This window comes from Myodes glareolus, chromosome 13 (assembly GCF_982192425.1).
Source record: "Myodes glareolus chromosome 13, mMyoGla1.1, whole genome shotgun sequence".
NCBI classification, from domain to species: Eukaryota; Metazoa; Chordata; class Mammalia; order Rodentia; family Cricetidae; genus Myodes; species Myodes glareolus.
In genome coordinates, this window is record NC_142038.1 from 53,472,867 (window position 1) to 53,496,075 (window position 23,209).

The following is a 23,209-nucleotide window of genomic DNA, read 5'->3' on the forward strand; positions in this document are numbered from 1 at the left end:
CTCCATACCAGCACATATGATCTTCACCTGTTTGCTTCTTCTAGGGCTGGGCCACTGTCCTGTGGCTATGGCTCACTGACAGGGTCCCCAAGGCTGTGACTTGCTGACAGCGTCCACGTGACTGGCTCACTGACAGGGTCCCCGTGGTCGTGGCTCACTGACGGGGTCCCTGTGGCTGTGGCTCACTGATGGGGTCCCTGTGGCCGTGGCTCACTGACAGGGTCAGCATTGTTTGCCGCCTTTTGCAGAGAAGTTTAGAAAAACTTTTTCTTGATTGTTGATGTGATAAGAGGATGACTTTAAAAATCACTTATTTGTCAATAAATTCTTGATGATGAGAAGACTCTCCTGTTCACCTCCTTCCCTCAGCAATGAATGGCAGGAAAATAGAAATTAATAAAAATTGTGCATAGGCAGTTCAACCAGATACAAGAACCAGTAGCCTTGTGGTTTTTTTGGCCGTGTTTTCTGTGTTTATGTGTGAATGAACATGCACTTACATTAATTTCCTGCCTTCACTAGTCTTGAACTATGCCTTTTCCATTTTGTGTTCTTGTGTCTTTAGAAATATTTTATAAAGATAATTCTGTGTGTGCATATGCACGTATGTATACACGAGGGTGTGTGCATGTGCTTGTGCGTGTGCGCGCGTTTGGGTGTGCGTATGTACACGTGGGTACATATACCTACATGCAGAGGCTAGAAGAGGATGCCAGGCACCCTACTCTGTCATCCCCTGCCTTCTTCCCTTGAGCAGGACCCTGCTTGGAACCTGGAGCTAGAATGGCACTCAGAAAGCTCCAGAAGCACCTGTCAGCCATGCACAGTACTGGGGCTACAGAAGTGTGCGCAGCCACACCTAGATTTTTTGCACTGAAATTGGGATTTGAACTCAGATCCTCTTGCTTGTGCTGCAAGTACTCTGACCCATTAAGTCATCCTCCTAGCCCCTAGTTCTGTTTTTCCCCCAAGTAAAGAACCCTCCATTTTAGCAAACAGTTGAAATTCAAACTCATCAATGGTTTTTAAAAGTATATATAAGCTGGGCATGGTGGCAATAGGGTATTTTAATCCCATCACCGGGGACACAGAGGCAGGTTAATTTCTGAGTTCAAGGCCATCCTGGTCTACATGGCAGGTCCCAGTCAGGCCAGTCAGAATTATATAGAGACCCTGACTCAAACACACACACACACACACACACACACACACACACACACACACACACGCACGCACGCACGCGCACACACACACATTATGTCAGTGGATATGCAGTATACCTAAAGACAAATTGCAGTACTATTATTATATGATGTGGGAGTGTAAAGCTTAAAATAGAATTTGTATGTAAATGACCTGTCAACTGCTTGAAATAGATGTTTTTCATATTTAATATATTCTCCACATGTGAATATAATTCCTAATTTTACATATTACAGTGCAACTTTGATTAGAATGTGAAATATAATCAGTTTTTGCTTTCTCTTGAAGCTGGACCTCCATATACTTTGTACTTTGGTATTAAATTCTATGCTGAAGATCCATGTAAGCTAAAAGAAGAAATAACCAGGTATAGTATTAACTTTATCTCTGAATAACGTGCTATACATGAAAGACTGTATTGAACGTGGATTAAGAGTGGGGTTTACACACCTGAATGCGTGTCGAGCTGTGTCCCATGATGCACCTGCTGTGAGGATTAAATTTACGCCTTGCACGAGGCAGATCAGTGTCCGATGATAGATGTGTTTGGAGAGCGACAGGAGCCTGGGTGATGTGATGACAGATTTGCATCTGCTGGGGCAGGATATTCTCTGCCATTGTTCAGCGCGCCTTTGGCCTTTGTATTTGTGCAAGAGCAGTCATTTGATCTGCACAGGGAGGGTGTTTTGATGCTGGGTTTATGCATATGAATATATATTTGGAAAGCCAGTTATTTTTCTTTAATTAGTTGTAGTTGAAATATCGACTGTTTAGATATTTTATTTATCTTTGCAGGAAATGAAAAGGTAACTATTTTCTGTATTAAAAAGGGAGACAAAGTATCAGTATTATAATATATTACTTTACCTTTATCTCCAAAAACTGTATTTCAGTAAAGACAGATTTGCTCATTGGTATTGATTAGATAGAGTGCCAAAATAGTCTGTACCAGCATTTGAAAGTGCCTTCTAAAGAGAGGAGTACATCAGTGTCCTGCTGGACTTTACGTGGCCAGTGAACTGAAAAGCAAAAAGCACTTGTCATAACTCAGAGAGTTAGCTTTCCAGTGAACTCTTATTATAGACTAAAGGAAAAGTTTATACATTATGTGAAAACCTGGACACCATAGCAACAAAGGCGGCCTGGCTTTTTCTCCTTCCTGTTCCACCCTTTTGTGTATGCACGTACATGTGTGTGAGGGTGCACATGTGGAGGTCGAGATCAGGTGTCTTCCCCCATCACTCCCCTTCATCTTTGTGATGAGGTCTCTTATTGAACATGAAGCTCATTCGTCAGCTAAACTGGCTGGCTAGCAAGTCACAGGGCAGTGTCCACCTCTGTGACCCAGCGGTGGGGTTATAGACTGCACCACTGTACCTGGCCTGTGACGGGTACTTCCCTGCTTGCTCCGCAGGCACCGCGGTGGCCTAGCCGCTTCCCCAGGCCCTGTTGCCTTCTTCTGTCTTCCAGCTCAGATTTTCTTTCCTCTTTTTTGGATTTATGGGGATTTCCCATCCCACTCTGACCCGCCACATGTAAGCCTCATCTCTAGAACCACGTGCCATCTGCCTCCACGTCACCCACCTCGGTTTGCTTCTGAGCACTCTGAAGAGCCAGTGCACACACCTTCCTAGCACACACCTTTATGAGGGAAGGGAGTTGTTCTGAGAGGAGAGGTGTTTATATGAGATCTTCACGGGATGGGGTGGGGACCAAGTCTAACAGGTGTAAAAATGTTCTTTTGACAACTCATTAGAGAAGGGCAAAGGGACATTTTGTTTAAAAATGGTACAAATCCATCACTTCCACGGACTCTGCCTCACTATGTGTCTCGGAGGACTTTGTAAGTATTGGGTAGCATGATACATGGGTTTGGAGTGGTAAGTGCTTGATCGTGTGGATTCTTAGTAGTCCGCCCTGTGTTTGCCATGACAGTGTAGAGCAGTTAAACTTACATAGTGTTAGCTTCCGAAAATGTTTGTGCTAAGAGCAAAGGTTTACGATACATTTCTTTCCTGATGTTTAACTTGGATTAATAGGAAGCAGAAATTTTTCTTCAGAATCAACTGATGCTTGTGCCTCAGAGTTTTTCAGTGCAGCCATTTCACCTCAGGTCTCACCAGATTGGAAAGAAACAGATGGTGTAATTGGCTTATAGGTGGACTATGACTTCTCTTCTGTTTGGTCTAAATCATAGTAAGATGTAGGTAAACTAAATGCACATTTAATATGTGACCAGTATGGGATACACTGAGGATGACACCGTTGACTTGCATGAATACATTGCTCCATTGACAGGTCTGTAATCCAGCAGACATGAAAAAGCAGACTGATTACATCAAATAACTTTGTTGTGTATGTGCGATTATATGTGTGTTGTGTATGTGAGTTTCATTGTTTATTTTATGTATGTATGATTGTAAATGTGAATAATGTGTGTGTGCATGTGTGTGTGTGCGTGCACGTGTGTGTGTGTCTGTGTCTGTGTGTAAGAGAGAGTCTGAGTGTGGAGCATGTGTCATGGCATGTGTGTGGAGGTCGGGGGCATCTCTTTAGGAGCCATTCTTCTTTCTCTTTCTGAGGCCGCTCATCTCTTGTTTGGGCTGCTGTGCGGCACACTCCGAACTAGACTGGCCCACGAACTTCTAGCATATTCTTCTGTCTCTGACTCCCATTTTGTGGTAGTAATTCTGGGGTTATGGATACATGCTGCCACGTCATCTGATTGCTTATGTGGGTTTTAGAGATGGAACTCGAGTCACCAAAGTTTTGTTCAGCAAAGCACATTTACACGCTGAGCCGTCTCTCTGGCTGGGAGGTAAAACTGAACTCCAAGAGTGAAATTACTCATATGCTATTAAAGGGAACCAGTTCTGTGGCCTGTATTTACAAGCTAAATTTCAGTGCTTTCAACTTTTTAGTTCAGCTGGGCTTTGTGTCTCTTGCTTGTAATCCTAGCACCTGGGAAGCTGAGGCAGGAGGATTGCCACGAGTTAAAGGCCAAAAACCAACCAAGCAAGCAAAAGTCCCAAATAGGGTAATTATCTTGATTCTGTTCTTTGGAATATTGTTCCAACTTACTCTGTATTGGTTTTTAAGTTTTCCTTAATTTATATGAAATGTAAAATAAAGGAAACTTTTATGTGAGTAATCTTCCATCTAACTGGTTGTGTTGTGTAACCTTTTTTTTTAAAAAAAAGATCTCAGTTTTCTGTCTACATACAGAGTTACAAGTTTTCCATGTAAATAGATTTTTTAAAAAATCATATTATTTTGTATATCTTGCTTGAACCTCTCTTACCATTTAGCCGGTTCGCTTCTGGTAAATGGGTCTTAGCATTTCTGCAGAGAGACGGCTGGAAGAATGTCATGAGTTAATGCAAGTGGCTGACTCCTGAACAAACAGTGGAACTGCTCAGTAGATTGGTTAGAGCAGCTGAAGTGGTGGCAAATGATGGCTGACAACCAGTGTGGAGCCCTGAGATGGCTTATCAAGGCTTTATCAAGCTATTAATCAGAACTTTCCGGGCATATGTGTTTATTTAGCTCTGAGGCAGCCTACCATAGCTCTGTAGCCTGCATTTCTGGAACCTGTATTTGAAGACTGGATATACCCACTTGCTCATTCTTCATTCGGTAGCTGCATGGAGCGTCATGCTCCATGTGACCGTGTGATCAAGGAAAGGTCTGGTTTCCATCACTTGAAGGGAACATTTTTTTTATTTTCTTATTGATTTTATTGAGCTGTACACTTTTCTCTGCTCCCCTCCCTGCCTCTGCCTCTCCCCTCCCCTTCAACCCTTTCCCATGGTTCCCATGCTCCCAATTTACTCAGGAGATCTTGTCTTTTACTACTTCCCATGTAGATTAGAGCCATGTATGTCTCTCTTAGGGTCCTCGTTGTTGTCTAGGTTTGAAGAGAATATTTTTATACTTCTATGTAGTGATGTTTCTTTGAGCTTTAAGGAAGGAGGACCGTCCTCTTTACCTCTGAAAGGCACTCTTTCCTTTGAGCAGGCTGGAAGGAGGAGGGTAAATGTAGGTGCTGGCAGACCAGGTTTTAAGCATGCAAGGTCGTGGGTTAGGGGTGCAGAGGGATGTGTTACTGTCACACTCTCATGTATTTTATGATTGAATGTGGATGTCAGGGATGTTAGGGAGAAACCAGCGCTCCTAGGTTTCTCTCACATGCGCACCTGAGGCTAATGTGCCAGCCCCTGAAGCAGCCAATTGAGGAGGTCTCGCCCCGAGCCTGCTGCTGCTCTCCAGTTGGATAGCGGTCTTCTGGGAATGACCAGTGTGACCTCTGGCATTTGGGGTTTCTCATAGGGCTGTAGCTGTAAGCAGCTGGAGAAGACATTTATCAGAGATGATTTCCAGCATCCATTTATTTTTCTTGTCTTTGCCTCTCCCAGTGTAAGTGTCACCTTACACAGGAAGGGAATTACTGGGCATCCTGAAGGATGCGGGTATGTGTGGGTGTATTAGTGATGGCAGCTGGATATGGATAGTGTACTGGCTTGTGATGCCGCCTTTAAGCCACTGCCTTTTCTCATCCCAGGGGAAGGAAGTCTAGATGGTCGAATCAGAGTCGCAAAACCCCTCATGTGCTTGTGTGTCTGCGTGTATGGATGTGTGTGTGTGTGTGTGTGTGTGTGTGTGTGTGTGTGTGGACATGTGCGTGCATGGGTGTATGCTGTGCATTTGTGTATGCATGTGGGTATGCATGTGTGAGTATGCATGTGCATGTTTGTGTGTGTCTATATATGCATGTGTGGATGTGTATATGTGTGTGCACATGTGTAGACCAGAGCTTAGCCCTGGTTATTACTCCTCAGGCACTGTCCACCTTTAATTTAGAGACAGGCTCTCTCACTAGCCTGGAATTCATCAATTAGGTTGGGCTAATTGCTGGGGAACTCCAGGAATTTGCTCGTCTCTGTCTCCTGAAAGCCGGAGTTAGAAGCACACCACCATATCTGTTTTCGTTTTTGTTTTCTTAAATATAGCTTTCTTGGGATCAAACTCTGGTTCTTCTGCTTGTACAGTGAGCATGTTACCAACAGAGCCATCCCCCAGCTCACGTAGAGTCTCTTGGTTGTGAAGGTACTAGGATCCAATTGCTCAGGCTGTGGTTCTGTTTCTGCAGACTAACTAGCCATGAGATCTTGGGCAGTTACCTCGACTACAGAATGAAGATAACAGTACTGGCCTCATTTTTCTAGGATATTGTATGTAAACTACATGGACAGCATCACATTTTTTTACAGTTTTGAGACCACTTCTTGGCGCTATGATTTTTAAAGCTATCCTGGAATAAGTAAAGTCAAAACCGTAAGCAGGGTCTTAGTGAGTGGGAAGAGGCAGGGAAACACACTGCAGTGTTAGTCTTGTCTAGTGCGCATGATTTTGAGCCTTGTGTATGACGCATGTCATAGCGGTAGGGCCCTTGTAATTTCTTCTTCTTGGGAACTGCGTTTGTTGAAGTACTGAAGGCAGCAGCCAGTGATGGTGACATTACATTTCATCTTCTCATTGAATTGATACCATGAATTGATACTGTCCTTTCCCATTCCTGAGAGACAACTGGCCCTTAGGGAAACTAAGTAGCAGCGAAAGGCTACAAATGTAGTGAGCAGCAGAGCCACTGTGCAAGCCCAGCAATCTGCCTTGAGAGTTCAGCAACCTAGTGAGGCCGGGTAAAGTACTTACGGCTGGCCTCATCCCTGTTTGTTCAGGAGATACCTCACAGAGCCGTGGGAGTGGCTTGCTTTTTTTTTTTTTTTTTTTAAACTAAGGATGATTGGGTTTTCTCTTGCTGGTCAGGGCCTGAAGCTTCAAGTCTGTGCAGCATCAGAGATTGTTAATCTCCTTTTCCCATTTCTCTTTTAGATATCAGTTTTTCTTACAGGTGAAGCAAGATGCCCTTCAGGGCCGGCTGCCCTGCCCTGTCAACATTGCTGCCCAACTTGGAGCATATGCCATCCAGGGTACGTTCCACTTAAGTATGTTTGCTTCTGAAATGCTTGGAGAAAATATTAGAATATTATTTTCTGGGCCTATTTCAAATTTGGTGTGGGAAAAATGAGATAGTCTGGTCTTTGTTCTTGAGACACTAGTAGACTAGACATTAGATAGCATAAATATCCCAGACAGAATGTCAGCTGGGTGAACTGAGTTGCTTTGTAAGTAAGATTATTACAGGAAGGAGAAGCTGATCAGAACTTTCTGGTTTGGTTCTGCTCCGTTGTGCTAATGGTGGAGGATGGACCCGGTACTGCAGTACGTTTCCTCGAGCATCGCTTGCAGCACGGTTGTTTGGAATATTGTCTGAGAGAATATATTGGGATCATCTCCAGTGTTCCTAGAATACATGCCCTCATCTCTAGTAGCTATGTTATTCAAAATGTGCATATTCATTGTATTTCATATATACTGATAAGAATAATTGAAATAAAATGATGATAGGCTCTGTGGGAAAGCAAAAATGTAGACTTTCTAAATTCTGATTTGTTTATACCACACATACGTCTCTGGTGAAGCTATTTTTTAGTAATGTTTTAGCAAAGTTATTTAGTAATTAGCTACATCAATAAATTGTTAAGGCCTTTGATGAAAAAATATTTTAGTGTGATAGGAAAATTCCATTCCTTTATTTTTAGAAACATTTCCCTAAAATACCCTTATTGTGATAGTTAAGAGAAAACCTCTATGAATACAATTCCACTTGTGTTCCAGCTGAACTTGGCGATCACGACCCCTATAAGCACACTGCAGGGTATGTGTCGGAGTACCGCTTTGTTCCTGACCAGAAGGAGGAGCTGGAAGAGGCCATAGAACGGATTCACAAGACTCTGATGTAGGATCATGCTTCATGTTGTGCCAGCCGTCAGCAGTCAGCTGAGACAGTCATAACGTGCTCCTGCGATAAGTTCGCCTGTGACCCATTGCTCGTTTCCTTTTGCTACTTTTATAACAATAAATGCTCATCGAAAATTCCGTTATCTAAATAATATAAAGGCGACAGTAAACCCAGTACCTAAAGATGCCACAGTTTTGGTTAATGACCTCCGACTTCTCCTCTCTGTATAATTTCCGCAGAGAAAAATGGTTTTGTATAGATTTTTGTTTTGTGGTTTTATATAAGCAGAGTCATTCTGTAAGAGCTAGGTTTGGTATTTTTTTCCCCACCACTACTATCTTGTGAAATTCTGTAATGTATAGATATTACTTTTAACTATAGGAAAATAGCTAAATATACCTTTGTGCATTTGAGATTTGCCCCGTGGAAAGTAGGTAAATCTTTAGAATTAGAAGCAAAAAATTTTGTCTAGGCCATAGCAACGAGTCCATGCTTATGAGGACAGTGTCGTGGGGCTCCCCCAGTCATTGTGCCAGCCATGGTGCACCTCGAGAGTTCCCATGCTCCTCTGGGAAGACTCGAAGTTAATAGCCCAGAGCACTGAAGTTATAATTTAATTATAGTTATTTTGACTAAATCCTCTATACTGATTAACTTTGCCGTTTTTGGCTTCTTATATAACATTCCCCTTTGAATATACTTGGTTTCAGATCTATTATAGTTAAGAAAAAAATGTAGAATTAATCTGCTCAACAAAAGTGTTTGCTGAATGGCTCTGCCTCAGTGGGTAGAGGCAGAAGTCGATTGCTGAATAGGAATCAGAGGGGGCCAACTCTCCATCTTGGATTAGCATGCACCCAGGATGCTCTGTAGCCTGAAAATAGAATCCTTCGTTTGAAGGTTTTGCTGAAGTGGATGCTAACAAGAGAGAGCTTGTTACACAGTATAAAGGGCAGCGTGTTTGGCACGGTCTGCGAATACTAATTCTATTAGGAGTTTCAAAGAGCAGCTATATTTTGAAATTATAGGGCTTTGGATAAAGGCCCTCGTACGCGTTTTATGTGATAGTGCAGCCGGTTATCTCCTTCTAGGCATAAAGCATGATCAGAACTTGGTAGCTTTCTTCTGACCAGTTTATGAAGGACGCTCTTCCAGGCTTTCATCTGAGCGCATAGTAGCCGAAGTGATGGAATGCATCAGAGAGGAGTCTCAAGTTTTAGACATTCTTAGCAGCTTTTATCTTTTGTTAGCCTTCAGCCCCCACACGCTACCCTCCCCATTCATCCACGGAGATTTCTGGCAGATGCTCACCCTCATTAAGAGCAAATGGTGTTCACTGGATAGTGCCACCAGTGAAGGCCTTAGGAAGATTTCTGTACCCAGTGATGGAAGTGACAGGCACTTCACGGCTCCTGTGGGTTGCTAATGTGCTTCCACACCGCACCTGTGCTCGGGAGCCGTTGGTGTGACCCCCGCTGGCTAGCGGGGCCTTCCACTCCTTGCCTGGTGTGGTGCCAGCTCCTGTTGCTTCTAATGCACAGCTGCTGGTGCTGGTGCGTGGCGACATTTTGCTCCTCGGGAAGTGGCTGCTTTTTAATTTGAATGCTTATATTCTCAATAATCTCCTTGGGAGCTTTTGAAACTGAGAGTTTTTTAATACATAGTGAGAATTTGGGGAATAGGCCATAATGAGCAGAAATAGGTTTGGTAAATGAAATTAACTTAATATAAATATTAACTTCTTGTCACCCGAAGGCCAAGTTCTTCTCTGAGGATAAAGCCTTAGTTTGTTCGTCCGTCCGTCCGTCCTTCCTTCCTTCCTTCCTTCCTTCCTCTTCCTATTCCTCTTCTTCTTCCTCTTCTTCTTTTTGTTCATTTTTAAGCCTTAGCTATTGCATTAGTGCAGACTCTTCCTTGTTTTGCTAGTAAGCACACTGAAGTGTCCTTCTCTCTAAGTAGGGGGTAGCTATGAGTAAAAAGTCTTTGTTTTTATTCTGGGTAGGGGTCAGGCTCCTTCTGAAGCCGAGCTGAATTACTTGAGGACTGCCAAATCCCTGGAGATGTACGGTGTTGACCTCCATCCTGTCTATGTGAGTAACATTTAATTAACACAAAATATTTTAAGCTGATGACATTTTTGTTGAAAAGTCAGAGAAACTCCCTGAGGGAGGCCACCGGCCTCTTGTTTAGCAAGCAGATGATTCTTCCTTCTGTGGTCCTCGAACTTAAAGCAGCCCTTACCTGGATTAAACCCTAATGAGTTTTGCATAAAAGTCTGTGATTGTATTTCCACGTGTCGAAAACAATTAACTGGGCCTGCAAACACAATCTGGATAAGAGTTCCAAAGGGCTTAGCTGAATGCCAAAGCGGTTTAAAATCGGTCTGTAATTGATGCAAGACAGAAAACGGGAGGATTTTCTAAAAATAGATTTTTACGGCAGAAAAACATAAAGCTCTTTGCCAGGTGAAGTAGGTGTTGGGGAACCGTCCTGGTGCAGTGGCTGGTGGATCCAGGCTGAGTGGACAGTGTCCTGTCAACAGGAGAGTCAGTGCCTGGGTAGAAATATGTCTGCCAGTTTCCTTCAGTAGCTATGGAAACTGCCAGCTGTTGTCAGCGAGCATGCATCGGGTCTGCAGGCGTGGTCTAGAGCCAGGCCCCGCCCTCTCAGACCTTTCTCTTTGACTACCTCTTCCATATTTCCATTCCTGCATTCATTTTGTAGCATGCCTTTAGCTCACTGGTGTTGCCTGAGACAAGAAACCAAACTTCTTGTTCATTCATTCAGTCAGGCAGGGTCTTGCTGTGTAGCCCAGGCTGGCTCAAACTCTTCTTGTCTTTACCTGAGGAGTGCTGGGTTTCCATGCGTCTGCTGTTGCTCTTGGTTCATAGTACTTTTATAGCGAGCAGCGCCTGTGAGTACACATTTATTGTGATAATGGAAGTTCCAAGGCTTGGAGGATCTAAAAGTTCCCTGGTAATAGATGGTGGTCTCCTTAGAGGATGGAACGCCTCTCAGATCTGGGTCGCACGGTCCGGTAATCTCAGCACTGTAGTCCCAGGTGGAGGCCAGACAGTCTCACGCTTGAGACCAGCCTGAACCGTGTAGTAAGAAATGAAAGAAGGAAGGAAGGTATCTTTAAAACTCCATGAAGTCATTGTCTTCTCCTCTACTGGCCTCTGGGTAGGTTTGGAAATGTTTAAAAAATACACACCCCCTCGGAAATGTATAGAGGCGTCTGCAAAATGCTTTGATTCTGTAACACCTATCTTAGTTCCTAATCAGGTCTTCTGGCTTTGGAAGGCACTGGTAAGGATGTATGGGGAATGGCCCAGATCTGGTAGGTCCTCCATCCCTCTCAAGGTGAAGGTTGGCAGTGACGGGGTTTTTCTGCAGTAGCTGTCTTAGTTGTCTTTGGCTTGCAGGCCATTCAGCAGACAGCTCTGTGCGTGTTCCTGGTGCCCACCTGGCCTGTGGCTCTGTCATTTCAGGGCCCTGTTTTTTGAAGTTTGCCACAGCCTGGAAATGAATGTTCTCTAGGATTTATGGGAAGGGATTGCACTTCTCATTATTTGAATGGTCTTGCAGTTACAAGTGGTGATCGGAAGGACCATGGTAGACCTCAGGAAATCGAAGTCTCTGTCTGCAGGCAGCCGCCTAAAATTTCTCATGAGACTTATGGTACTGGTAAACTGGGCCCAGCTCTATCCACAGTAGAGAGAAAAATCAAGACAAATCGCTTGAAAGCACCGCTGGTAGAAGCCAGTGGGTCTCAGGCTATGGCTACAGAATTATCTGAAGCCCCATGTGTTCTGACACTTGGCCTCTGTCACTGGAGAGTCTAGGGTAACTCATTTGGTGTCTCGTCCTCATCAGTATTTTAAGCTGTATGGTGATTCCACCTGGACGTAAGCACCATTGCATATGCAGCCTTGAACTGATTGTCATTCCGTGCTTCTTTTGATGAACTGAAGTCAGAAGCGTGGATTGATGCTAACAAAAGTGTTTTTAAGGACTGGAGGTGGGGCAGAACATCAAATTAATTGCTATTATAGTTTAGCTAGTTTTTTTTTGGCTTGATGTCTTTCAAAACTTGAATCCAATTTTAATTATATCCTAGTTATATAATTGTTGTTAATTATACAACCATTCTAACAAATATGTTTGTATGGCCAATTATAGTTTTACTAGGAACTTCTTTATGAATAAGTCAGTGGTCCTGAGAATATATGTGCAGATGGAAGTTTCTGTCCTGCCCAGTCCTGCATCTGTTCAGTCCCAAAGAAACACACAGAAGCTTATGTTAATTATAAACTGTTTGGCCTCTTAGCTCAGGCTTACTTTTAACTAGCTCTTACAACTTAAATTAACCCGTAATTCTTGTCTATGTTTAGCCATGTGACTTGGTATCCTTTCTCAGTAAGGCATTCTCATCTTGCTTTCTCTGCATCTGGCTGGTGACTGCATCTCTGCCTTTCCTCTTCCCAGAATTCTCCTAGTCTGGTTGTTCCACCAATACTTCTTGTCTGGCAACTGACCAATCAGCATTTTATTAATTGAATATGAATGACAAATTTTTACAGTGTACAGTAGCATTATTCCACAGCATATATGTGTTTTTTTTTCCCCAGGGAGAAAACAAGTCTGAGTATTTCTTAGGATTAACTCCAGTAGGTGTTGTTGTCTATAAGAATAAAAAGCAAGTCGGGAAGTATTTCTGGTAAGTATAGCTTGGGGACAAGTTAAGGTTGTGTACTGCATACATTGGGTTTGGGAACTTGTGTGCCAATGGGTCTAGGATTAAAATTACGTATCTTTTCAGTAGTGATAGGTCACTGGATGAAAGTGATTGTAAATGTATGTATCTTCATTGTAATTTTCAGTTGTGGTTGTTCTGGACTCTCTCGTCCATGGAAGCTATATAGTAGGATTTCCCACCCATCCTCATGTGCGCTGGTGGCCCATGGATCCAGGTCTTACTGGAGTTTTAGCTCTAACTGGGAAGGAATGGAAGGGAAGAAATGAAGGAATTGGGGAACTGTGGGACCCTCAGGGCACAGGGATTCTAAGCTTGTTTGTGTATTTGTGGAGAAACATAGGGATGGTGTCCAGAGCAGAGGACTTGCGGGGATGTTCCGTAGTGTCCTCAACAGTACATAAAAGAGCCTGTATCGCTCAATCTTCTCCTGCTGGATACCCTTCTGAATTCTGAAAAGTTCAGAAAACAGCAACCCCAGTGCTGTCTGCTTTGTTTTTCAGGCCCCGGATTACAAAGGTGCACTTCAAGGAGACCCAGTTCGAACTCAGAGTCCTGGGGAAAGATGTAAGTTTTCGTGGGCACATAGCTCTCCTGTGAAGAGCAGGTCTTGCCTTCTCATTAGTAACTTAAAAGACATTGTGAAGTTACCACCCTTTCCTTAGCTGCAGCCATGTGGAACCAGGCTAACCATGTCACATACACATTTCTTGTGGACGAGAAAGGGACATGGGAATGGGGAAAATGTCGTTTCAGTCCTGCCTGCGAAGGTGGGATTCATATAATCTGAAAGGTGTGAACTGCGTGGAACTGCAGAAGTGCATCTTTGGTTTGCTCCAGAGTAAACAAAACAACCCGCTGGGTACCACACATCTGTTCTTAACCTGCTGAACGTGACACATAAACTGGGTGGAAATTCTGGACGCTTTCAAGGGAGACTGGGAGTCGAGGGCTGGGCACCCTGGCAGTGTTTGACATAGGTGCAGTGTCTGTGCCTGGCTGTGCTTTCATGCCTTCACAGGTAGCTTTTAGAAGCTGGTCAAAGATGGCAAGGATGAGGATGATTCCTTTTGATCTGCCTGTGAAAATTGTGCTGCCTGTGTGCTGCTAGTGCAGCCCATGTGGGATAAACAGATGCTATAGGAGGAATCCATTCCTCTGTCTCTTACTCTCTTCACACAGAGTGAAACCCAGCATGGAGGTGAACTGGCTTCTTTTACTCTTCATAATTCTTTTAAAGACAGGATCTTGGTATGTTTCTTATTTGGCCTCTTGCTGTGTAGCCCAGCATAGACTTGAACTCACAGCAGTCCTCCTGCCTCAGCCTCCCAAGTGCTGGGGTTATAGGAGTGTGCTACCACAGCAAGCTTTGAATTGACCTTTTTTTTTTTTTCTTTTGGTGCTAAAAAGATTTTAGGTATAAACCGGTGCTTCTGTGGCCACTTGTGGAGCTGTCAGCACAGTGTGGCATCCCCACGGGTCGGGAACATGGTTTTTAGCAGAGGGTCTCACGTTTAGAGAGTCCTCTGTGACATCTGTGAAGTGGCTAATGAGCTGACTTTTGAGATGTTCAAAGACCCAAACTCTGATGCTGTTTGTTCTTCTTCTGTGGAGAAAAAAATTGGCTGTTATTATTGATAAAATTGAAATCGGGTTTGAGATGAATTTGAACTTGTGAGAATGAGAGAGTCTCGACTTCTCAGACAGTGGTAGTCCCAAAGTCACATACAGGCTCTTAATTGTATAGTTCCTTTTTTTGGTGGGGGATGGAAATTAATTTTGTTTTTTTTTTCCTTTTTTTGGCGGGGGATGGAAATTAATTTTGTTTTTTAACTCCTAATTAGATATGTCAGTCTTAAAACATTCACTAAGGTATGAGTAGATTTGATAAGTAGGAAAGGTAGTTAGTTGGGTTTTGCAATTTTCTCCCTGTCTTGCCATGGGGTTCACGTGATTAATGCAAAGAATCCCATCTACTAAATGCATTAAAAAATGATGCTTGGCAGGAGGTACAGGCACCGTGCTAGGACCCCCATGGAAGTGTCCCTGTTATCTAGGACATCCTTCCCCTTAGGCCTAGATTATTTTTGTGAGTTCCCTTCTCTCTCTCTCTCTCTCTCTCTCTCTCTCTCTCTCTCTCCATGTGTTATCACCGCTTTAATGTTTCTTCTGTTGTCTCAGGAAAGGAAATGGTAAGGTCGCCAGTACCCTGAACTTTTAGCTTCTTAGACCTCTTCATTCCCAGTCAAAACTCGGGGCAGCACCATTGACGACATTACATCACTCCCAGTGCACTCTCTGTGGTACCATCTCTGGATAGCAGCTGGTTCCTAGGCATTCTGCTCAGCCCAGGGCCCTTCCCAGCTCTGAGATAGAGTGGATATTGGGAGGAGGCTGAGTAGTCCCATTCCCACTGTCCTGGGTTCTGACCACCTACAGTTATAAGTGACCTTTAAGTTAGGTGCCAAAGCTGGTCAGTGACTGCAGATCCTTTCCTTTTTAATGCCCAGACTGGCTATAACCTTGAATTCCTGATTGCCCACCTCTTCTTCCCAAGTGATGGGATCTCAGGAGTCCAACACCATGCCTCGTCCTAAATTTATTTTTAAATAGGCACATTAATTTAACCAAAACATTCTATTTCCTGAGTGTTCTTGCTTGCAGGGCTCCCCCCTCCCCCACATCAAGGTTCCTCTCTGTGAAGCAGTGATTTGCATAATGGTAGAATTAAGTTGATTATTATGGAGGCCTAACTGTAATCACAGATTGAATTAAAATGCCCCTTAAAACCCATCACCTGGAACAGTAATCTCATTCACCTTGAGAAATGGCTGAAATGCTTAGTCTGCTGGTTTTCTGGTCGACTGGTCTGGTTAAAGAGACTTAACTCCGCGCTTTTGCTGGGTGCTTTGAGGCCAAGTTCAGAGATACTTTCATGCATGGTATACGCTTCAAAGTGCACTGTGGCTTAAATTGCACCTCACAGGAAATATAAACTCTGAATAAAGGTTTCACATAACAATGGTAGATGATATGGAAAGTATAATGCAAAGAAGAAAATCAGCATTTCCCATTACCTGAAAATTTAGAGATAATTATTATTAACAGTTTGGTATGACTGCTTATTGATTTTTTTTGCCTCATTAGTATAAATGTATTATGTGTCTATATATGCATACATAGAGATATTATCTCTGTATGGTTGTGTACATCTTTTTATTTTTAGTTGATTTTGAGATAGAGTCTTACTCTGTCGGCCATTTGGTCTTGGGATCATGAGTCTACCTGCCTCTGCTTCTGAAGTGCTGGAATGCTAGGCAAGGCACCATGCTCAGCATGTGTGTGCTTTGTACTTACTATTGTATTCTGAAGATTTGCCTTCTTGTTGTATTTGTATATATGTGCCTGCTTGGAGTTTTGTAAGTTCTATTTTCATGTGTTTTACTGTTTTTATTGTTGTTTTTGCAAATGCACGCTTTTCAAGGCAAGGTTTCTCTTTGTATCAGCCTGTCCTGGAACTCACTTTGTAGGCCAGGCTGGTCTCAGACTCACAGAGATCCGCCTGCCTTTGCCTCCCGAGTTCTGGGATTAAAGGCGTGTGCCACCTCCCACTGGCATGCTTTCTTTCTGCTTCTGAACGGTTTTATGTTCTATTTTTAATGCATGTGTTTGTGTATGGTTGTATGTGTGTATGTGCACACTTGAGTGCAGCTGTTGGTGAGGTCCAGAAGAGGGCATTGGATCTCCATGGAGCTGGAGTTACAGAAGGTGTGAGCTGTCTGATATGGCTGCTGAGAACTGAACTCAAAGCAATGCTAAACCATCTCTAGCTTTCCCCTGCTTTTTTTTTTTCCTTAAAAAAAAAAAAAAGAGTTTGGGAAGGACTTGGAATCAGATTTTTGAGCTCTGGCAACAGTGAGAGGGTGCAATCCCCAACACCGAGCCTGGGGCTTGGCCTGTAGGAAGCATATTTGTAAGCGATACAGGAGTACTTGCATGTACGATGTATCATGATACTAAACTCAGCTAAGCTTAGTGTCACAAGATGTGAGACCAAAAGGTTCCTGGCAACGCAGCCAGGAGTAATTAGACATCCTGGCAGAACCTGGCAGAGCTTTGGGGAGTGTTCACAGGAAGTGATGGTGGCCAGGAGTGGTTGGTCACTGTTGGTCAACCCAGGAGGTTGGTTTACGTAATACGGGGGTCCTTGCACATAAAACATATCACTGCTGCCAATTTGCTGTAAATCCTCTTATCTTGTTGCATGACCTGATAACACCCCATGCTCTATGTCTCCGCCCTGTCATAGACTCTGGCTAGCACCCTTCAGTCTGGAGTGCTTTCCTAACATTCGTTTGTCTTTTATGACCAAAATGTTTAAACACAACCTTTACCCTACCGTTGCTGAGTCTTCCTTCCATGCTTTTCTGATGGGTTGTGGTTAGTGTATCATGCATTCCCGGCTCTGTAGTCACAGTGGTGAGGTGGTGTCTGTCTCGTGGTGTCACAGCTGGAAGCACGTGGTGACCGTCCGCTGGCCCTTGTCTGTGACGTTTGAGCTGCTGGCTGTGATGTCACCTAATTTCTTCTATGTCTAATTCCTGATGTGGGTACCCATCCCCCAAGCTGACAGTCAGTAGTTTACAGGGAGACACAGTAAATCAGCGCAAGCACTTCTTTCTTGTCAGCATTTTCCTGTGTAGTTAGGATTCACTTGGCCTTTTTACCCAATCTAGTCTTTTACGATAATGATGGGAAATGTTGGTTTTCTAGTTCTCCCATTTCCCCTTCACATTTATCTTCAGACCTCAGCATTCACTATAGGCAACAGTCCTACCCTCTCTCCCTTTCATTTATTCGTCTGGTTTTTTTTTTTTACATAGACTTATTAACATTTTCCCCCTCAATGATTTATGATACAGTCCAGCACCTAGAGATTTTGATGGTCAAGAATTCCTAGATTTGACTAGTATAAATCCCCCAGCCTGACCTCCGTGCTCCTCGGACCTGACCTCCGTGCTCCTCAGACCTGTTCCCATCATCCTTGTCCCATCATCATTGTGGTACTGTTTTCCCTTTAGTGTGCTCTGATGTTTAGATGCATCTTGTGTCTGTTTTGTCCCTAGCTTAGTATCTGCCACATCTCTAAAGGTCACTGGTTCCTAGCAGTGGGCCAAGGTCCAGGTCTTGGCTAGAAGGTGATTATTTCTCCTCAGTGACTTTTCCGAGCTTTTCAGTGGCCAGAAGTAGAGAATCTTTGCATACATGCATATACACAAGCACTGCCCACGATACACCTACATGAAATGCAAAGGTCTACAAACGTGCGTGTGCATTTAAGTGTATGCACATTCATATATAGTGTAGAAATTATGAGTTTGCTTCATCCAGGCCTCTCTCTTGCCTTTCCCATTTCATGTTTTATGCCCTTTCTTCGGCCACAAGAACCTTTGTTTCCGGTAGCTACATATTTAGTCGTTTGCTTAGTCCTAAAGTACATATCAAATAGTTTCAGAATTGCTTTGGTCAAAACACTGAAATTGCAATTCTTTACCCATAAGTGTGGGCCAAGGACCTATACTGTCTTCTGTTCACAGTTTACTTGGCTCCTCCCCTCCCCCTTCATTCCTTTCTTCCTTCTTCACTGCTGTGGTTGTGTATACCCTCAAAATCTAATTAGGTTTATTTATTTCCAGTTATGGTTCCCTCTGCCTTACATTCCTGCTTGTTTAAGTCTATTTTTTAAATATGCAGAATGTTAGTAACATTCTTCCAAAGGTTGAAACTACAAAAGGATACCCGCGGAGGCACATCACAAATTCCCCAACTCTTTTAGGTTGTTTCTTATCTTCCTTGAAGCTATTGAATTTTGCTGCTTTCTAGGTCGTTTTCCCCATGGTTTGTTTGTTTGTTTGTTTGTTTAAAGAAAAGCGTATGTGTGAGAGAAGGTGTGCACATATGTCCTTGGATTACTCTTCCTTAACTAGAAGATAGCATGGTACAAAAGTATTTGTCCGTTTCTCCTTTTTTATCCAGGAATAACTCTGTATCAGTTCATTAGGAACTTTCTAGTTCTTTTTTTATTGTTTTTCTTTTGTGGTGCTGGGGTGGAGTGCAGGGCCTTGTGTGTGCTTCACAGGCTCTTCCCCGCTGAGCCTCACCTTTCCCCTCATTCTTACAGACTCCGGTGGGTGCGGGTCCCACAGTGCATACAGCCCACTGTTTGTGCCGAATGTTTAGGTAGCTTTGAAATACTTTGTGTTCCTTCACTCCGTAACTGTCCATCCGTGTGTTTGGGTTTTGGATGTGTGTCATCTGTTCTTTGGAGGAGGCTTGTTCAGCCAAAGGGTAAGTGCGTATGTGGGTTGTTGTGTGACATTTCTGTATGTTCCTCCCCAGCTGACAGGTAGACAATTTTGCCTTTCTATCCACTTTATGAAAGTACCTGAAACATAGATTATGAAGTGTGGCCCTCAGTAATATTTGGATCTTGGTTTCATGTAGCGTTTTGGTTTTGAGTTTTCTGACCTAAGAATGAACTACTGGGGTTGTGGCTGGGTAACGTGTGAGCTCAAGACTTCCACGCACTGCTAACTTTGCACAGTTCACTGTTACTGTCTCACCTGCGTCCCTCATCAGCATTGGGGGGTGGGGATGGGGGCAGATGGGGGGTATAGAATGTCTACCTGTAGAAGCCTCCGGAGACTGAAAGTGCCTAGCCCAATGCTGACAGATGAGCTTCTCAATTGGAGCTGTCTTGGCCCTGGGCCCCTGCTGTAACCCCTACGAGATCACCTTGTGCCTGCCACTCTTGCCTTTGGATAGCTAGGGCCAGGCTGCAGGGAAGCCTACATCTATCTGTAAGACCACGGTTCTGCCTCTGCCTCATCTTTTAATTCATTTTCCAACATTCTCCATGATTAAAATAGATTATGCCATTTTTTTAAAAAAGGATCAGGTTTTAGAGTGAAGACTGTTAACTACGGTTAAATATGAATAAAGGAGTTGATCCATTAGAAGCTCAGAACATTTTCCCAGATACCTGTACCTTCATGCCAACAAGCACAGCCATGCTGTTAGGCTGTTTCCTAGTAACAGTTCCCAGGCCCTTGTCCTGTGTGGCAAGCATGTTGCCCACTCAGCTATCTCCCCAGCCCTTGCTTTAGTCCTTTGTAAAGAAATACCAACCAGGGTGACATAGTGAGACCTTCTCCCAAAAACCAAATAACAACAAACACCCAAACCAAACAAAGCTATACTGTCCATCTCCACAGTGTTTGAGCTTATGTGAACTTACGTGCATACTGTACATGCTGCATGCGTGTAGAGGAGCATTTGTATTTATATTTTTTATACTGAGGGACGTAAAATATATTTTCTTAAGACACAGATAGTTCTTTGTTCAAATTAACTAGGTAAACACCCCAGTCCCTTGCCTAGTGAACACTGACAGTGCACATAGCCACATTAAACCGTGTGTGATTACCCAGCATGCCCCATTCTTACTTGGCATCCCATAGACTTTTGTATGTAAATACCTTACGGCACTAGCATTGTGAGACTTGCCCTTTAAGGGGGGGTTGTTACTGAAGCTTATCTTGGGAGAACAAGGTGAAGTCTACTCAGGGTTTTAACATTTCTTTCCGACTCCCCTTTTCAAGTAATAACAAAAGCGGCGTTTTAAAGAATCAGGTTTGAACTTGAGGAAAGAGTAATGAAAGATGATGAAAGCCGTGGAGAGAAACCCGGCATCTCGTGTATGCCAGCATAATTCAGCGCTTCAAACAGCACCCATCTAGTCTTGCCATTTGAAAGAAGAAATTCCCGCATCTGCTTAACATTCTATGTCTCTAGTGTGAGCTTCCGTCTGAAGAGCAGGTCTGTTTTCTAATTTCACTGCTTGCCTTTGCTTTCTGAGCAGCTGAGAAGAGTTATTTCAGTCGATTGTTATCAAATTTCTTCTTCTTTTTGTTCCCCCCTTCATGCCTAAAGTAAATTTAAGAGTTCAACCTCCTGTTTAGATTGAATGCAAACATACCTACAGATTTCAAATGTTACGTTTCTCTCGAGCCTCTCTTGGTTATCCAGCGAGGCCTTGGTAGGAAGGGCCTCTGCCACAGGCCTCCAGGTATTTGCAGAATGGCTTTACCTTACCATCTTTAGAAACACGGATCTCTTTTGCCTGCCAGTGGCCCGTTCAGTGTACCTTTTCACAATTACATGTATTTATGGATTTGTATCTGTGAATGTTTGTGTATGCACTGGGGGGACACATGTGGAGGTCAGAGGACAGCTTGTGGGGGTTCGTTCTCTCTTTCCATCATCCGAGGGATTGATGTCAGGTCCTCTGCCTTTACCCACGATCTCATTGTCCTCCCCTCCCCCGTATATCTTGAGTTACTTCTGGTGACCTTGGATGTGGGAGGTGTTCGATAGGATTGTGAACGTGCTCATTCCTATAATTCCAGGGGGCTGAGGAAAGGAGGGACACCCACCTGTGACTGTCTCCATAGAAACAAGGAGAAGCTGGTTGAACACAGGATTCTGTAACACAGGCTCTTGTGTCAAGAACACAGGCTTGAGAGACACGGAAAATGGAGTGGCCCAAGATGCCTTAAGCAGCCGTGCCTTGGCAGTGTAAACCACTTCCATGATCCAGTCAAGTGTGGCAGCAAGGAGCAGAAGCAAGCAGTCCCCTCCCTCCCCCACTTTAAGCTCTGCAAGAGAGACAGCAGAAAAGATGAAGAGAAACCAAGAAGATGAAAGGTGCCCAGCTGGGCCTTTGCGAATGATAATACAGGTTCTGAGTTCTAATGAATATTGCAATCAAGGGTTTGCTCTACTTCAGTCTCCTTAGTGACCCAAGGGACAGTGTTGTCCATATTCTGTCTTAGATACAAACGACATAAGCTTAGTTAACTTATCAACCAAAGAGGACAGATCCAGACAGCAGCATTGCTTGCTGTGTGAATGACCGAAGCTCCGAAGGCGTCTGAGTAACATAGCACGCTTTGGATGCTGGGCAGGGGATTTTAGCTGTTACTCCGGATGGCTCTCTCAGTCTTCAGATAAGCTGCCTCGTGGGCTGAGTGGAAATGTGTGCGTGGCCACGTCTGTTTTGAAATGGTCCCCAAGTGCTCTGTCAGCTCCTTGGTGCCAGCAGCACATGACAGAAGTACACAGAATTTCCTCAGAGTACCTGGCTCCTGGCTTAGCATTAATCTTCCTTTACTATTTGACTCATGCTGTCAGTAACGCCACAGAAAACAGGCGGCCTCTCTGAAGCCTTCTGCACACGGGGAATGAGTTCGTACTTGCATTTGTTCACGGCAGGGGTAATTAGGAGGCCTGTGGGAGGCTCCTCTGCCCCTCTGTCGGTGCCCAAGAAAACTCGAGAAAACCCAAGTTCCAGTTGGATTTGAAGTAACTTTTATCTTTTCATTAAGTGATGATAGATTAAAATACATATTAAGAATTAGATATCCCGGGGTAGGTGGGGGGAGTGGGAAGAGGGGAGGGAATGGGAACCGGGGGGAGAAAAACCAAGGTACTCCTTTACTCCTTGACTGGCTTCCAATAAGAAAAGCAAAAATAATACAGACATGTAGAGGATGAAGTGGAAAACAATCTGAGGAAATTTTGAAATGAGGAGGAAATGGAGTTTAAAGACTGGATAATTTTAAATTTCCCCTGTGCTTTTGGAAATACAGGTTCTAAGTAATTAACATTTTTGAGAGTTTGACTTAGGTACTTAGATACCTTCTTGGCGGATGTTTCTGCTGAGATGTGAGTGTGCTAGAAACCGACTTCAGCTCCTGTTTGCCATCCATGGTGAGGCCCAGTGTGCACTGCCACATCTGGGCTCCCTTTGTTGAGAAGCGCGGGGAGATGGCCTGTCCCCATGTGTGGCCTAGGGAGAGGCCGCCTGCCCTGGCATTCGCGTTTCCTTAGTGACTTACCCCTGCAGGACACACTCACAGGCAAACTTTGAAAAGTGACCTGGGTATTGTAGTGAGGTTAACCCAATGGTAACCAGGTCTGTAGAGGGGAAGTGGAGACAATTATCAGTGAGGGGGATCGAATTGTTACTGTGAATCCATCTTGGATCGCCTGTGCTTTTGAGAAGAAACCTGGAAGGAGAAAGCTTGCTCTCTTGGCATTCCTATCTCCTCGGGAGCCTGAGCTTTCTTACCTTGCCCTGTCTCCACTCCTCTCCAGCCTCAGTTTCTTTCGCTGTCAGGAAAAGGGGTTCTGAAGTCACTGAATTTCTCCCTTGTCTCTTGTTAGAGTCCTATGTCTTGCACAGAGGTCACCAGATAGTCTCACTACGAAAAGCAGAAACTGCCTTTGGAGCCCCCTTGGCCTTTCTGTGTCCTTTGAGATATGTG

General features: G+C 43.9%; 1 protein-coding gene across 2 annotated transcripts in view; it reads left to right on the plus strand.

Moving 5' to 3' along the window:
* Positions 1–23,209, plus strand: part of Epb41l4a (erythrocyte membrane protein band 4.1 like 4A) — a 200,599-nt gene that overhangs the window by 117,841 nt on the left and 59,549 nt on the right. For both annotated transcript variants that reach the window (XM_048442513.3, XM_048442512.3), the window contains exons 5-10: positions 1,492–1,570; positions 7,096–7,193; positions 7,942–8,062; positions 10,068–10,155; positions 12,697–12,785; positions 13,325–13,388. In XM_048442513.3, the coding sequence (XP_048298470.2) occupies positions 1,492–1,570; positions 7,096–7,193; positions 7,942–8,062; positions 10,068–10,155; positions 12,697–12,785; positions 13,325–13,388 (539 nt within the window). The remainder of the gene's footprint in view (positions 1–1,491; positions 1,571–7,095; positions 7,194–7,941; positions 8,063–10,067; positions 10,156–12,696; positions 12,786–13,324; positions 13,389–23,209) is intronic.